This window comes from Pseudophryne corroboree, chromosome 7, assembly GCF_028390025.1.
Source record: "Pseudophryne corroboree isolate aPseCor3 chromosome 7, aPseCor3.hap2, whole genome shotgun sequence".
In the NCBI taxonomy this organism is placed as follows: domain Eukaryota; kingdom Metazoa; phylum Chordata; class Amphibia; order Anura; family Myobatrachidae; genus Pseudophryne; species Pseudophryne corroboree.
In genome coordinates, this window is record NC_086450.1 from 136,664,083 (window position 1) to 136,679,396 (window position 15,314).

General features: G+C 45.4%; 1 protein-coding gene across 5 annotated transcripts in view; it reads right to left on the reverse strand.

Annotated features, from left to right (window-relative positions):
• Nucleotides 1-15,314, reverse strand: part of PKP4 (plakophilin 4) — a 667,418-nt gene that overhangs the window by 238,295 nt on the left and 413,809 nt on the right. For 4 of the 5 annotated variants that reach the window (XM_063933691.1, XM_063933687.1, XM_063933688.1 and 1 more), the window contains one exon: nucleotides 816-1,007. The exons of the other annotated variant lie outside the window; for it this stretch is intronic. In XM_063933691.1, coding sequence (XP_063789761.1) covers nucleotides 816-1,007 — 192 coding nt within the window. The remainder of the gene's footprint in view (nucleotides 1-815; nucleotides 1,008-15,314) is intronic. 5 annotated transcript variants of the gene reach the window in all.

A 15,314-nucleotide genomic window follows, 5' to 3' on the forward strand; every position in this document is an offset into this window, starting at 1 on the left:
AGATACTTTCCGCTCCTCCCAGCAACAGTGAGATAGGTCACCAGTGCCCCTGACGCTTGTACTACCCAAGCTGTGTTAGAATGTTTTGTACTTGTATACATGCACTATGGGCAGCATGGTGTTTTGTACTTGTAACGCTGTAACACCAGGGCACGGCGCTGCAGATACTTTGTGGCACCTTCTAAATAAAAGATCATTAGGTAAATGCCACACGCTGTGCTTACAACTTTGTGGTATGATGATATGGCAATGTGCCACTATGCATTACACTGTATACAGTACTGCATGGCCTGCCCATTATTGGCATTGCCAGTATTATCATTAATAATACAAGATTAGGATCCTTATTTCAGAGCAATTCTCTTCATCTGGTATGATTTAATATACTGTCGCACAACAGGTTTGGGGGACAAATATATACCTCTGGAAATGCCTGGTGGGCAACATATACGTATACATTTCACTCATCTGCACAAATAAATAAACCAACATAACTAAAAATTAGTCTATCCTCTTCAAATTTATACTATGTACACATAGTGGGTTTTGATGGTAATAAATTAAAAACAAGCCAGGAATCTGACCTCTGGGTGAGGGTGTCATATTAAACTCAATACCGTACACACACATATATATATATATATATATATATATATATATATAAATCCTCATAGGCTGATGTTTCTACTAATGTTACACGGCGCCTTGACTGTTGCCGTCATAAAGACTTCGGATGGATAGGTTTTTTGTTTTTTTACACTTGACAGCAGTATAACAAGTGTCTTAAGAAAAGTATATGATGGCCAAATACCCACCTGACCCAGTGCGGTAAATTGCAGTCTGTGAACCTTGCCGCAACTCAATGGTTCCATGATTTGCATTGCGGTACACTGGACTGTAATAGGTTCGCCCCTCATATATAGGTGTGATCTGCAGGTCGGGGGATACAGCTGAGCGCATGTCCTGGCCTAGCTGACTATGCTGACTAGCATAAGAGCTTCTTAGTCCTGAAAGTAAGGGGGGAAAAAGGCAAATATTAGAAACTATTCCTAAGTGGCAAGGTTGTGTAGATATAAAGGCGGAATAAAGAAACAAAAAGTACTTGTTTTGCAACATAAGGAGCTTGGGCAACGTCAACGACAAGCAAATTGTGCTTATCGCCTACAAACACTAGAGGCATCTATTATCTTAGCTGGAGCAATATTCATAAGAATGTAGCCTACTTACTTTTCCAGTGACACATCGCTGAGGCATTCCCCAGTGATGTCACTCATATCTAGTAAATGGTTAGGTGACCTTCTCCGGAATACTAGTTACACATCTGTGGTCTCACTGGTTCCTAGTGTATGAACCGGCTGCATTCTCAGGAACACCGGTTATGTCCCAGTGATGTTACTGGTTGTTTCTATATGAATAGGCTCCATTCTCAGGAACACCGGTTATGTCCCAGTGATGTTACTGGTTGTTACTATATGAATAGGCTCCATTCCCAGGAACACCGGTTATGTCCCAGTGATGTTACTGGTTGTTACTATATGAATAGGCTCCATTCTCAGGAACACCGGTTATGTCCCAGTGATGTTACTGGTTGTTACTATATGAATAGACTCCATTCTCAGGAATAGACAACATATCTCAGTGATGTTACCGGTTCCTACTATATGAATATGCTGCATTTTCAGTAACACAGGTTATATTTCAGTGATGTTACCAGTTCCTACCGTAGGAATAGGCTGCATTCTCAGGAACACAGGTTATATCTCAGTGATGTTACCGGTTCCTACTACATGAATATGCTGCATTTTCAGTAACACCAGTTATATTTCAGTGATGTTACTGGTTCCTAGAATATAAATAGGCTGCATTCTCTGGAACACAGGTTAGGTCTCAGTGATGTTACGGGTTCTTACTACAGAAATAAGCTATTCTAACAATTAACCCTTTGCGCTATATGATATGGTATGGCTGATGTTCAAATAACCAAACAATAAATTCCATATATTTCATATGTTTTAATACTCATAAAAAACTAGACCGGTCTAAGATATCTTAACAATATAAGAACATTGATAAACTCAGTATTATCAAATACTATTAAAAATAACACAAGGAGGTGGAACCAAGCTGATCTGTGCACAGTTCTCAAACGGACAAATGATTAACTGTGTTTTCAGTCCGTATAATACATACGGACTGAAACACAGTTAATCATTTGTCCGTTTGAGAACTGTGCACAGATCAGCTTGGTTCCACCTCCTTGTGTTATTTTTAATAGTATATGTTCTTATATTGTTAAGATATCTTAGACCGGTCTAGTTTTTTATGTGTATTAAAACATATGAAATATATGGAATTTATTGTTTGGTTATTTGAACATCAGCCATACCATATCATATAGCGCAAAGAGTTAATTGTTAGAATTGCTTTGGGAATTAGTACAGGGGTCACCTGTGCTAATTATTCTGACTTGAAGACCACAAGTCAGTATCTCTTTTTGCAGCTTGGAAATTAACAATTAGTAATATATTAATTGAAACTAGTTATATCAGCGCCTGGTTGCGGCTTGTGTGTTACAGAAATAGGCTGCATTCTCTGGAACACAGGTTAGGTCTCAGTGAGGTTACCGGTTCCTAGTATATGTATTGGCTGCATTCTCAGGCATACTGGTTATCTCTCAGTGATGTTACCGGTTCCTACTATAGGAATACTGTAAATTGCATTCTCAGGAATATTAGTTCTGCACACATACAATGGCCTGTGCTCAGTGATGACTGATCTCAGCCAAGTGTTAGTAATGTGTAACATACTAAAACATGCTGACACGGACACAATTGTGCATGATTAATAACTACAGATAACATTAGTCACGCTGAAGCTCTTTTTGCAGATGAAGATATACAAGGAAAAGGTCACTTATCTTTCTAGGATTCACATTTTACACCAAGGAACTTAATGCTCTCTTGAATATTATATTTTAAGCTTAACTACTGGAGGTAAAATAAGTCAGAATTCTGTTACCAGGCAGAGTTAACCTGGGTACACACCTGACAGCACGCTGTAATGATACATCGCACCGCCATACACGCTGCAAAATGTGTCATTACATGATGCATGTACCACCATGGAATTGTCCCAATAGACATGCAGCAAATTCAATGCGACCTCCCAATTCATCAAACAATGAACTGGGTGAACATGAAGATACTCACTATACCATGGTTAGTACGTTATCTCTTTCCATGCTTTGATAAATCTCTCCATCATTGCTTTAACAGTAAAAGAAAAAGAAAAAAAAGGGAGATTTGTGGTACACTTACCATGGTTAAATCTCTTTCCACAGGGAATACATCGGGGTGTAGAGTTGGATCTTGATCCGAGGCACCAACAAGCTAAAGCTTTGACTGTACCCAGGATGCATTGCTCCGCCTCTTCTATAACCCCGCCTCCAGGCACTGGAGCTCAGTTTTGTTAATCAGTCCAATGCAGTAGCAGGTAAAAGATGGTAGATGTTAGTAACATAGAACCACATTCTCACAACAGGAGAAGGGACTAGTGGCTAATGCCATACAAACCTAAAGAAGTTATGCCATACAAACCTAAGAACGCCCTGTGGAATCCAGTGTACCTCGCAGAGAGATTTAACCATGGTTAGTCTACCATAAATCTCCTTTTCTGCAGCAGGGTACACTGGGATTCCACAGGGAATACATCGGAGATGTCCTAAAGCAGTTCCTCATAGGAAGGGACGCACCATAGCGGGCACAAGAACCTGGTGTCCAAAGGAAGCATCCTGGGAGGCGAAAGTATCAAAGGCATAGAACCTGGTGAACGTGTTCACTGAGGACCACGTAGCCGCCTTGCACTGTTCAGCGGACGCACCTCGGCAGGCTGCCCAAGAAGGTCCAGCAGACCGAGTAGAATGGGCTTTGATAGTAGCAGGAGCTGGGAGCGCATAGGCTTGTGCAATCACCATTCTAATCCATCTGGCAAAGGTTTGCTTATTTGTAGGCCAGCCACGTTTGTGAAAACCAAAAAGTACAAAAAGGGTATCTGACCTCCTGAGGGAGGCAGTCCTCTCTACGTAAATACAGAAAGCCCGTACCACATCCAAAGACTGCTCTTTGGAGGACAGACCAGAAGAGATAAAGGCCGGAACCACAATCTCTTGGTTACGATGAAAAGATGATACCACCTTACGTAAATAACTAGGGTAAGTTCGAAGAACTGCCCGGTCACGGTGAAAAATCAAAAAGGGTGGACGACAGGACAAAGCGCCTAAGTCCGACACCCTCCTAGCAGATGCAACAGCCAGTAAAGACACGACCTTAAGTGTAAGACATTAACGATCCACAGACTCAAGAGGTTCAAATGGAGACTCTTGCAGGGTATTTAAGACAACAGACAGATCCCATGGAGCCACAGGAGGGACATAGGGAGGCTGAATCCATATAACACCCTGAGTGAAAGTATAAACGTCAAGAATAGATGTAATTTTCCTCTAAAACCACACCGACAAGGCAGATATATGAACCTTGAGGGAGGCCAGACGAAGGCCTAAATCTAGGCCTTGCTGCAGAAAAGCCAAAAGCCTAGAAGTTCTGAACGAATAGGCATCCTAATTCTTAGCAGCACACCATGTGTAGTAAGAGTTCCAGACCCTGTAATAAATCCGTGCAGAAGCCGGTTTGCGGGACTTCAACATAGTTTGAATAACCGCCTCAGAGAATCCTTTGGCCCTCAGGAGTGAAGCTTCAAGAGCCACGCCGCCAAAGCCAGTCTGGCCAGGTCTGGATAGACACAAGGGCCCTGAACGAGGAGGTCTGGGCGTTGAGGAAGTAGAAGAGGACGCTCTGTCGATAGACCCTGCAGGTCTGAGAACCAGTACCATCTGTGCCACGCTGGAGCGACTAGAAGTAGCACTCCTCTTTCTTGCTTGAACTTCCGTAGTACCCTGGGCAGGAGTGACACTGGATGGAACACGTATGGCAGCCGAAAGTTCCATGGAATTGCCAGTGCGTCCATGAACGCTGCTTGAGGATCCCTTGTCCTTGATCCGAAGACCGGAACCTTGTGATTGTGTCGAGACGTCATCAGTCTACATCTGGTAAGCCCCACTTGTCCACTAGGAGTTGCAAGACTTCCGGATGAAGACTCAACTCTCCGTCATGTACGTCCTGACGACTGAGGAAATCCACTTCCCAGTTGAGGACTCTGGGAATGAACACTGCCGATATTGCTGGCAGACGGCGTTCCGCCCAGTGGAGGATTTTTGATACTTCCAGCATTGCCATGCGGCGTCGAGTGCCGCCTTGATGAATTATGTACGCCACCGTGGCGGCGATGTCTGATTTTACGTGAACAGGCCTGTTCTGTACCAGAGGCAGGGCTAGTGTCAACGCAGAAGTCTGCCTCCCACCCTGGGGTCCCCCAGGGGGAGGCCCGCCCCGTCATAAGCAGGCTTGTCTTGTTTGGAAGCAGGCTAACGGGCGGCCCAGGATTGTTTAGATTTGGACTTGGTGGTTTTGGAAGCACGAGCCTGTCATGGATACACCTGACCCTTTGCTTTCCCTGGAGGTCGAAAGGAACGAAAAGTGGTACTCAGCCTTCAGAACAGAAAAATTAGCACTTGGGAGAAACGCAGTCGCCAAGTCAGTCACAATCTTGTTCAGATTCTCCCCAAATAGGATGTCTCCCTTAAAAGGGAGCACCTCCAAGGTCTTTTTGGAGTCCATGTCCACCTTCCAGGACCTCAACCACAGAATTCAGCGAGCCAGGATAGACGTAGTAGACGCCTTGGCTACACCTGCATCAGAGGCCACCTCCTGAATATAGTGGGAGGCTATGGTAATATAAGACAAATATTGTCTGGCAGTGTCAGAAAAATCCTGAGGCAGCTCATCCTCAATTGCCTGAACCCATACTTCAATTCCTTTCGCAGCCCAGGGGGCTGCCATAGTGGGTCTATGTGCCGCACCAGTAAGAGTAAATAGACTTCAGGCATCCCTCCACACGCTTATCCGTCGGTTTCTTCAGTGAGGTTAAAGTGGTGACAGGCAGAGTAGAAGACACAAGACGGGCGACATGAGAGTCCACCGCGGGGTGGAGTTTCCCACTTGTTACTCAACTCCGCAGGGATAGGATAACGAGCTAGCATCTTTTTAGACAGGGAAATTTTCTTTCTTGGAGACGACCAGGATTCCTGACGTATGTCAATTAAATGGTCGGAATGTGGTAGACTACTTTAGCAACCTTCTGAGGTTTGAACTTATCAGGTTTCTTAGACGCAGTAGTAGGCTCAATGTCATCATCTATTTGGAGAATCAGCTTAATAGCCTCCACTAGGTCAGAAACATCAACATGGGTTGTAGATTCCTCATCAGAAGCAACTGTATCAGTGTCTGACGGATCAGTATATTCCCCATCCTCATCGGAAGAATTATCCAAAATATTAGTGGATTGTGAGGAAGAAATGGCCTGCTTAGATGACCCCTTGGACCCAGAGGGGCGCCGGGTAGACTTTAGTCTATCCAAAGATTGATTTAATTGTTGTAATTGGGTAGACAGAGTATACGCCCAGGGCGGATTAACTACAGGGACAATATGTGGCTATAATGGCACAGCAGGTTCCACAGGGGGCGTAAAAGTGTCACAAGTGTATTCAGCATACTTGAGAACGCTGCCCAAGGTGGGTCCTGATTGGCCACAGGTGTTGCAGGTTGACTTGTATAGCACTCAGCACCTGAACCAGCAGCTAAAACTTCCCCATCAGGTAAATCCGTGGTGCCAGTACTGCAGGATGCAGAAGCGTCCGCGGATTTCCCGCCCTGTGTGGCAGACATTATAAGGAATGTAGCCTTAGAGCGTAACCGTAAAATATAGCCAGACTAACACAATACCTGCAAATAACCCCCTATGTTATGTGACAGTAAATACAGGACACAAACAGGGGATTTAAGCGGTATGAGGTGACTGACACACAGTAAAAATACCAAATAGTATATTCTGTGTAGCACTATACAGGTTTGTGTATACTTTATCCAAAATTCAAAATCACACATTTTTGGGTCCCCTACTGAGATAATGACATATGTATTATATATATTATCTTTAAATATATATTTATAAATAATATATATAATATTTATGTCATTATCTCAGCAGGGGACCCAAAAATAAGATTTTAAACCTACCGGTAAATCTTTTTCTCGTAGTCCGTAGAGGATGCTGGGACTCCGTAAGGACCATGGGGAATAGACTGGCTCCGCAGGAGACATGGGCACTTTAAGAAAGAACTCTGGGTGTGCACTGGCTCCTCCCTCTATGCCCCTCCTCCAGACCTCAGTTAGAGAAACTGTGCCCAGAGGAGATGGACACTACGAGGAAAGGATTTTGATAATCTAAGGGCAAGATTCATACCAGCCACACCAATCACACCGTATAACTTGTGATAAACTTACCCAGTTAACAGTATGAACAAACAATATAGTCTCGGCCAAACCGATGAAACTACAACATAACCCTTATGTAAGCAATAACTATATACAAGTCTTGCAGAAGTAGTCCGCACTTGGGACGGGCGCCCAGCATCCTCTACGGACTACGAGAAAAAGATTTACCGGTAGGTTTAAAATCTTATTTTCTCTAGCGTCCTAGAGCAGAGGTTCTCAAACTCGGTCCTCGGGGGCACACACAGTGTATGTTTTGCAGGTCTCCTCACAGAATCGCAAGTGAAATAATTAGCTCCACCTGTGGACCCTTTAAAATGTGTCAGTGAGTAATTAATACACCTGTGCACCTGCTGGGTTACCTGCAAAACATGCACTGTGTGTGCCCCCGAGGACCGAGTTTGAGAACCTCTGTCCTAGAGGATGCTGGGACTCCGTAAGGACCATGGGGATTATACCAAAGCTCTCAAACGATTGCTTTATAAGACCCTGAGTGCCGCAGCATTTTTTTCCAGTATATATATATATATATATATATATCTATATACAGGTCGAGTATCCCATATCCAAATATTCCGAAATACGGAATATTCCGAAATACGTACTTTTTTGTGTGAGAGTGAGATAGTGAAACCTTTGTTTTTTGATGACTCAATGTACACAAACTTTGTTTAGTACACAAAGTTATTCAAAATATTGTATTAAATGACCTTCAGGCTGTGTGTATAAGGTGTATGTGAAACATAAATGAATTGTGTGAATGTAGACACACTTTGTTTAATGTACAAAGTTATAAAAAATATTGGCTAAAATGACCTTCAGGCTGTGTGTATAAGGTGTATATGAAACATAAATGCATTCTGTGCTTAGATTTAGGTCCCATCACCATGATATCTCATTATGGTATGCAATTATTCCAAAATACGGAAAAATCCGATATCCAAAATACCTCTGGTCCCAGGCATTTTGGATAAGGGATACTCAACCTGTATATACTAGGGACAATAACATGGCATCCTTATCTAGAGTTTCACTCTCCGCTGATAAGGTATCTGTCTATGCTGCTACAGCGCTATAAACCCATGCCGACACAATCGCCGGTCTGAGTAGTGTACCAGAATGTGTGTAAATGGACTTCAAAGTACTTTTACTGCATGCTATCTGCAGGATCCCTGAGGATAGCTGTTAAGTCAGCGCTACCTTTTTGGGTAAACGTGTCAATGCCTTGTACACCCTAGGGGAAGATTCCCATCGTATCCTGGCCCCATTAGGGAAAGGATACTCCCTGAGAATTCTTTTTGGGAAGCTGCAGCTTCTTGTCTGGAGATTCCCGCTCTTTTTCCTCATAAGAGGAGGGAAATTTACCTCAGCTTTCTTCCCCTTAAACATGTGTACCCTTGTGTCAGGGACAGATGAGTCATCAGTGATATGCAAAACATCTTTTATTACAACAATCATATATTGAATACTTTTCTGCCAGTCTTGGCTGTACTTTGCATTATCGTAGTCGACACTGGAGTCAGACTCCGTGTCGATATCAGTGTCTATTATTTTGGATAGTGAGCTTTGTGAGACTCTGAAGGTCTCTGTGACATAGGGACAGACATGGGTAGATTCCCTCTCTGTTCTCTAATCTTTTGTGTAATAAATTCATCTTAGCACTTAATTTCATATATCCAATCAGGTGTCGACGGAGACACCACACACACACACATTTGCTCCATCTCTTCCTTAGGAGAGCCTTTTACCGCAGACATGTCGACACACATGTACCGACACACTCCACACACACAGGGAATCTCTTATCTGAAGACAGGTTCCCCCCTAGGCCCTTTGGAGAGACAGAGAGAGTATGCCAGCAAACACCCCAGCGCTATATGACCCAGGAAAAAACACAGAATGTTTACCCAGTAGCGCTGCTGTAATGTATAATCGCCAAATATGTGCCCCCCCTCTACTTTAAAACCCTCTCTCACCGTGTGTAAAGCAGGGGAGAGTCCGGGGAGCTTCCTCTCAGCGGTGCTGTGGAGAGAAAATGGCGCTGGTGAGTGCTGAGGGAGAAGCCCCCGCCCCCTCGGCGGCGGGCTTCTGTCCCGCTCAAACTTACTAAAATATGGCGGGGGCTCTTTTATATACATGTACAGTGTCCACCTGTACATGCATATAGACTTTTGCCATAGGAGAGGTGTTTTATTGCTGCCCAGGGCGCCCCCCCTGCGCCCTGCACCCTTACAGTGACCGGAGTATGTGAGGTGTATGGGAGCAATGACGCACAGCTGCAGTGCTGTGCGTTACCTCAGTGAAGCACCGAAGGCTTCTGCCGCCTGAGACGTCTTCTGTCTTCGTTTCTTCTGGCTCTGTGAGAACGGCGGCGCGGCTCTGGGGTGAACGCCCAGGACGAACCTGTGTTCACTCCCTCTGGAGCTAATGGTGTCCAGTAGCCGAGGTAGTAGAGCCTATCATTTAAGTAGGTCTGCTCCTCTCTCCTCAGTCCCTGGATGCAGGGAGCCTGTTGCCAGCAGTGCTCCCTGAAAAAGAGAAAAAATCCTAACAAAAATGCTTTCTAAGCAGGAAACTCAGGAGAGCTCCCTGCAGTGCACCCATTCTCCTCTAGGCACAGTCTAAAACGGAGGTCTGGAGGAGGGGCATAGAGGGAGGAGCCAGTGCACAACCAGAGTTCAGTTCTTTCTTAAAGTGCCCATGTCTCCTGCGGAGCCCGTCTATTCCCCATGGTCCTTACGGAGTCCCAGCATCCTATAGGACGTTAGAGAAAATGTGAGATTTTGAATTTTGGATAAGGGATTCTCAACCTATATATATATGGGACCCTGACGCACCTAACCCCTCAGGGTAGAGAATATAGTGATAGCAATGTGTGTGATACAGGAGAATGAAATCCAGACAACAGCTACAGGCATACTCAGTCACATGTACAATGCAGAAGTTATTACATATAAACAATAAAACTGCACTGGACTAGTAAAACTACATATAAATATGTTTGAGTATAGATATAACAATGCACGGTAGTTACTGGATGGATAGCAGTACACTTGTTCTTAACTAACACTGTCTAAAATTACATGTAGAATACTTAAGTGCCTGTAAATGCACAGCACTGATGAGACAGGCGGCTTTACAGAGGAGACAGAGCCATACAGTCCCGGAGATCAGCACAGCTAGAAGTGAAGATGGCGCCAAAATCTCTGTCAGGGAGTGAGGGAGAGTGAAATGCAGCTTCATGGCGGGAACACTAGCAGTAGATGGTGCCCGGAGCTGGGGGAGGGGCTACAGGTCAGCACCTTATCCCTTACGCTGGTCCTCACCACCAGGTACTGTGGAGCCTATATGAAACGGTTTTAGTAAATCTGACCTGTGCTCCCTTGCCCTGGTGGATATAGTGGGGTCCCTGTGCATTAGTGTCCACGCCAGCGGCGCGGTCCGGCTTTCAGGACCGCGATTAACCGGCAGGTCTCACCTGGACATGCCATGCACACTCCCCTGCTTAACGCATTGCAGTGCGAGTGATGTACAGGCAAGAGAGCAGAGTAGCTCCAATCTACTGTGTCTGCCAGCTGCTGTACGATTTGACCCGGTTAATGATAAGAGTTCTTCAGCAGGTGAGAGGCAGCTAGGAGCGGCCAGGGTGGTCTCTGTGGCTGTCTAGGACAGGGTGGAGAACAACAATAAGATGGACGAGTAGTCATGGCCCCGGCTGGCAGCAGGCACACCGAGAGGAGCCGGCTTGCCATGCTTGGTACTGCCCTTCACCTTGACTTTATATGCACCCCAAAAAGTACTTGCATGCTTGGGAATGGGTGGGGGCTACAAACAAACAAGGTGTTGACATGCTGGGACCAGAGGTCATGTGTGCACCCCCCTTAAAAAAGCGTAGCCATGCTGGTGTTTACAGGTGCCCCCACTAAAAATGTTGTTTGTTGACACATTGGGGTGATCATATGGACACCCTATAATGTGTGCTGACCTACTGTGGTTTTCAAGTGTCCTCCCTATAATCTGTTGTCATGCTGGGGTGCTCATAGTTGTCCCCTACATTGTCTGGCATGCAGGAGTGCTCACAGATGTCCCCTATAATGGGTGGTGAGCTGCTGTGGTGGTCCTAGCATGCCGGAGTGCTGATAGGTGCTCCCTATAATGTGTGTGCTAGATAAGACTGTTCTGGTAACCTGGCTGGCGGCCAAGGGCTCCCAGCAGGAGGAAAGAGGCAACTACTACCCACAGTACTACCTCAACTGCTATCAACCCTTTACCTCTCCCAAGCATCACCCACAGGCCCTCCCCCAAGTGTTACCCACTGCATCTCTCCAAGCATCACCCATCGTCCACTGCCTCTCCCAGGCACCACCCAATGCCACCCCCCGCCGCCTGTGACTCACTGCCTCTCCCCCAGCATCACCCACTGCCTCTCCCCCAGTGTATCCCACCGCCTGTCACCTACTGCCTCTTCCATTTGTATGAGGGTACAAATTCATATAGTTTGCAGGGGGGCGCTGCACTCCCTAGCACCAACCCCGGTGTCATGGATTCAACTTCTGATAGCTATAAATTTTAAAAAATTAAATGCAAAATTAGACTGATATTTATCTCACATTTAGATTCAGAGGTGAATGTTATGACAATTTTTTTGCAGTTGTCCGATTTTCTGGCTGCTGCGCATGCGTCTGAGCCGTACTGCGCAAGCATTGAGATGATCACTACCGGGAAACGCGGTGCAATTTTGGAGGCAGAGACTTGGTATGTCAGAGGATGTTTTTAGGCGACACCAGGGAGGTTGTGGCCAGCGACTGCCCTTTTTTCACAGTTGCACCGGTGACTATGTTCATACAGACATCCTGAGCAACCATAGGGCTGCTCTGACGTTCTATGGTGCAACATTTTGCGCAAATCGGCAGATTAGAGAAGCAGCCAGCAGAGAAATCTCAGCAGTTGTGACATTAGAATAAATCTGCATTTGCACTGTATTAAACTATGCAGTCGTGACTTCATTTACATCCACCTCTGAATTAGTCCCTTAATGTTGGATAGTCTATTGGAAGCTGTTTAGCGGTGGCAAAGCTGGAGCACTTCATACACTACCTAACAGCACGCTCCTACTTACACATCTACTCCAGAACACATCAGTGTGCATACACTAACTTATACCACTATCAAAAATAAATTGTGCATAATTGCTTTTTATAAAGTTTAAATAAAGACCATGGGCAACTCCTGCATTAACATATAGGATGAGGCTGGATGAATGTGCCTCTACTGGGCGACAAAGTTTTCATTCACGTGGCACTGATCCCCAGTGACCAGGCTGGTCATTACGTGGCACTGGCTTCTACCATTCCAGGTGATAAATACGTTACCACAGCAGTATGTATTCTGCTGCAATCATAATCACTGTGAGTTTCTCACCCATCATAGTTTTACATCTCAGAGCCACAGGACGAGGAAGTTCTATCCATATAACTACAGTTATTATGATAGGGAAAACATTTCTACATTACCTTGCAACAGGTAATTGCCCAATTTACAGTCAACTGAATAAATAAAACATGACACTAGTTGAGTATCTCTGAAAAAGGTTAAGACAATTCCGAGATGTGTATAGTTTGATTTGTCTGGAGAATTGCATTTGAAAAAGTGAGGAAAATGCTTCAGTTCAGCACTTTCATAACAGCGGTCTGAGGGCACCTGGGTTTGAAACGATCAGTTGCCACAGGGGCACTTCAATTTGTGAAAGCGCTACACGCACACACGAGTTACCGATGAGGTAACTTCCATAAAACCAATGAAATATGGTTTATTAACAGAAATACAAGTTAAAGAAATACAAAAGCAAGTAAACACAAACAAAAAGGCATTAGGCTTTCATAGATGTAAATGAAATGTATATATATTATGACAGGCTCAGGATGTTACACATTGTATGCAAGTTATTTACCTAACTGTAACCCTATTTTCACTGTTAACTGCCATCTTAAAACTTCCCTGAAATGTACTTAAAATAATTACTGACAGGAACCCTACTGTGAGTAGGGAAGAAAATACCCTGTTGCCCCACTTTTAAGTCACTTGTCATAGTTTTTCAAACTTGTCCATATAGATTATTAAAAGCTCCTTTATATAACAATGTGTACAATGTTTATGATTGGAAAGAGCGACGCATATTAGCTGGTCTACCTTTATTATTTTACAAATGTGAACAGTAAACTGGAGGGGCTGCATCCCCAGCTAATGAGACCACTTCCTTTATGAGCACAGAGAGCAGTGCATGTACACTGGAGGTGCTGCATCCCCAGCTAATGAGACCACTTCCTCTATGAGCTCAGAGAGCAGTGCATGTACACTGGAGGTGCTGCATCCCCAGCTAATGAGACCCTTTCCTCTATGAGCTCAGAGAGCAGTGCATGTACACTGGAGGGGCTGCATCCCCAGCTAATGAGACCCTTTCCTCTATGAGGTCAGAGAGCAGTGCATGTACACTGGAGGGGCTGCATCCCCAGCTAATGAGACCCTATCCTCTATGAGCTCAGAGAGCAGTGCATGTACACTGGAGGGGCTGCATCCCCAGCTAATGAGACCCTTACGTCTATGAGCTCAGAGAGCAGTGCATGTACACTGGAGGGGCTGCATCCCCAACTGAGACCCTTTTCCTTTATGAGCTCAGAGAGCAATGCATGTACACTTGAGGGGCTGCATCCCCTGCTAATGAGACCCCTTCCTTTATGAGCTCAGAGAGCAGTGCATGTACACTGGAGGTGCTGCATCCCCAACTAATGAGACCCTTTTCCTTTATGAGCTCAGAGAGCAGTGCATGTACACTGGAGGGGCTGCATCCCCAACTAATGAGATCCTTTCCTCTATGAGCTCAGAGAGCAGTGCATGTACACTGGAGGGGCTGCATCCCCAACTAATGAGATCCTTTCCTCTATGAGCTCAGAGAGCAGTGCATGTACACTGGAGGGGCTGCATCCCCTGCTAATGAGACCCTTTCCTTTATGAGCACAGGGAGCAGTGCATGTACACTGGAGGGGCTGCATCCCCAGCTAATGAGACCCTTTCCTTTATGAGCACAGAGAGCAGTGCATGTACACTGGAGGGGCTGCATTCCCAGCTAATGAGACCCTTTTCCTTTATGAGCTCAGAGAGCAGTGCATGTACACTGGAGGGGCTGCATCCCCTGCTAATGAGACCCTTTCCTTTATGAGCACAGGGAGCAGTGCATGTACACTGGAGGGGCTGCATCCCCAGCTAATGAGACCCTTTCCTTTATGAGCACAGAGAGCAGTGCATGTACACTGGAGTGGCTGCATTCCCAGCTAATGAGACCCTTTTCCTTTATGAGCTCAGAGAGCAGTGCATGTACACTGGAGGGGCTGCATCCCCAGCTAATAAGACCCTTTCCTTTATGAGCACAGAGTGCAGTGCATGTACACTGGAGGGGCTGCATCCCCAGCTAATGAGACCCTTTCCTTTATGAGCTCAGAGAGCAGTGCATGTACACTGGAGGGGCTGCATTCCCAGCTAATGAGACCCTTTTCCTTTATGAGCTCAGAGAGCAGTGCATGTGCACTGGAGGGGCTGCATCCCCAGCTAATGAGACCCTTTTCCTTTATGAGCTCAGAGAGCAGTGCATGTACACTTGAGGGGCTGCATCCCCTGCTAATGAGACCCCTTCCTTTATGAGCTCAGAGAGCAGTGCATGTACACTTGAGGGGCTGCATCCCCTGCTAATGAGACCCCTTCCTTTATGAGCTCAGAGAGCAGTGCATGTACACTGGAGGTGCTGCATCCCCAGCTAATGAGACCACTTCCTTTATGAGCACAGAGAGCAGTGCATGTACACTGGAGGGGCTGCAT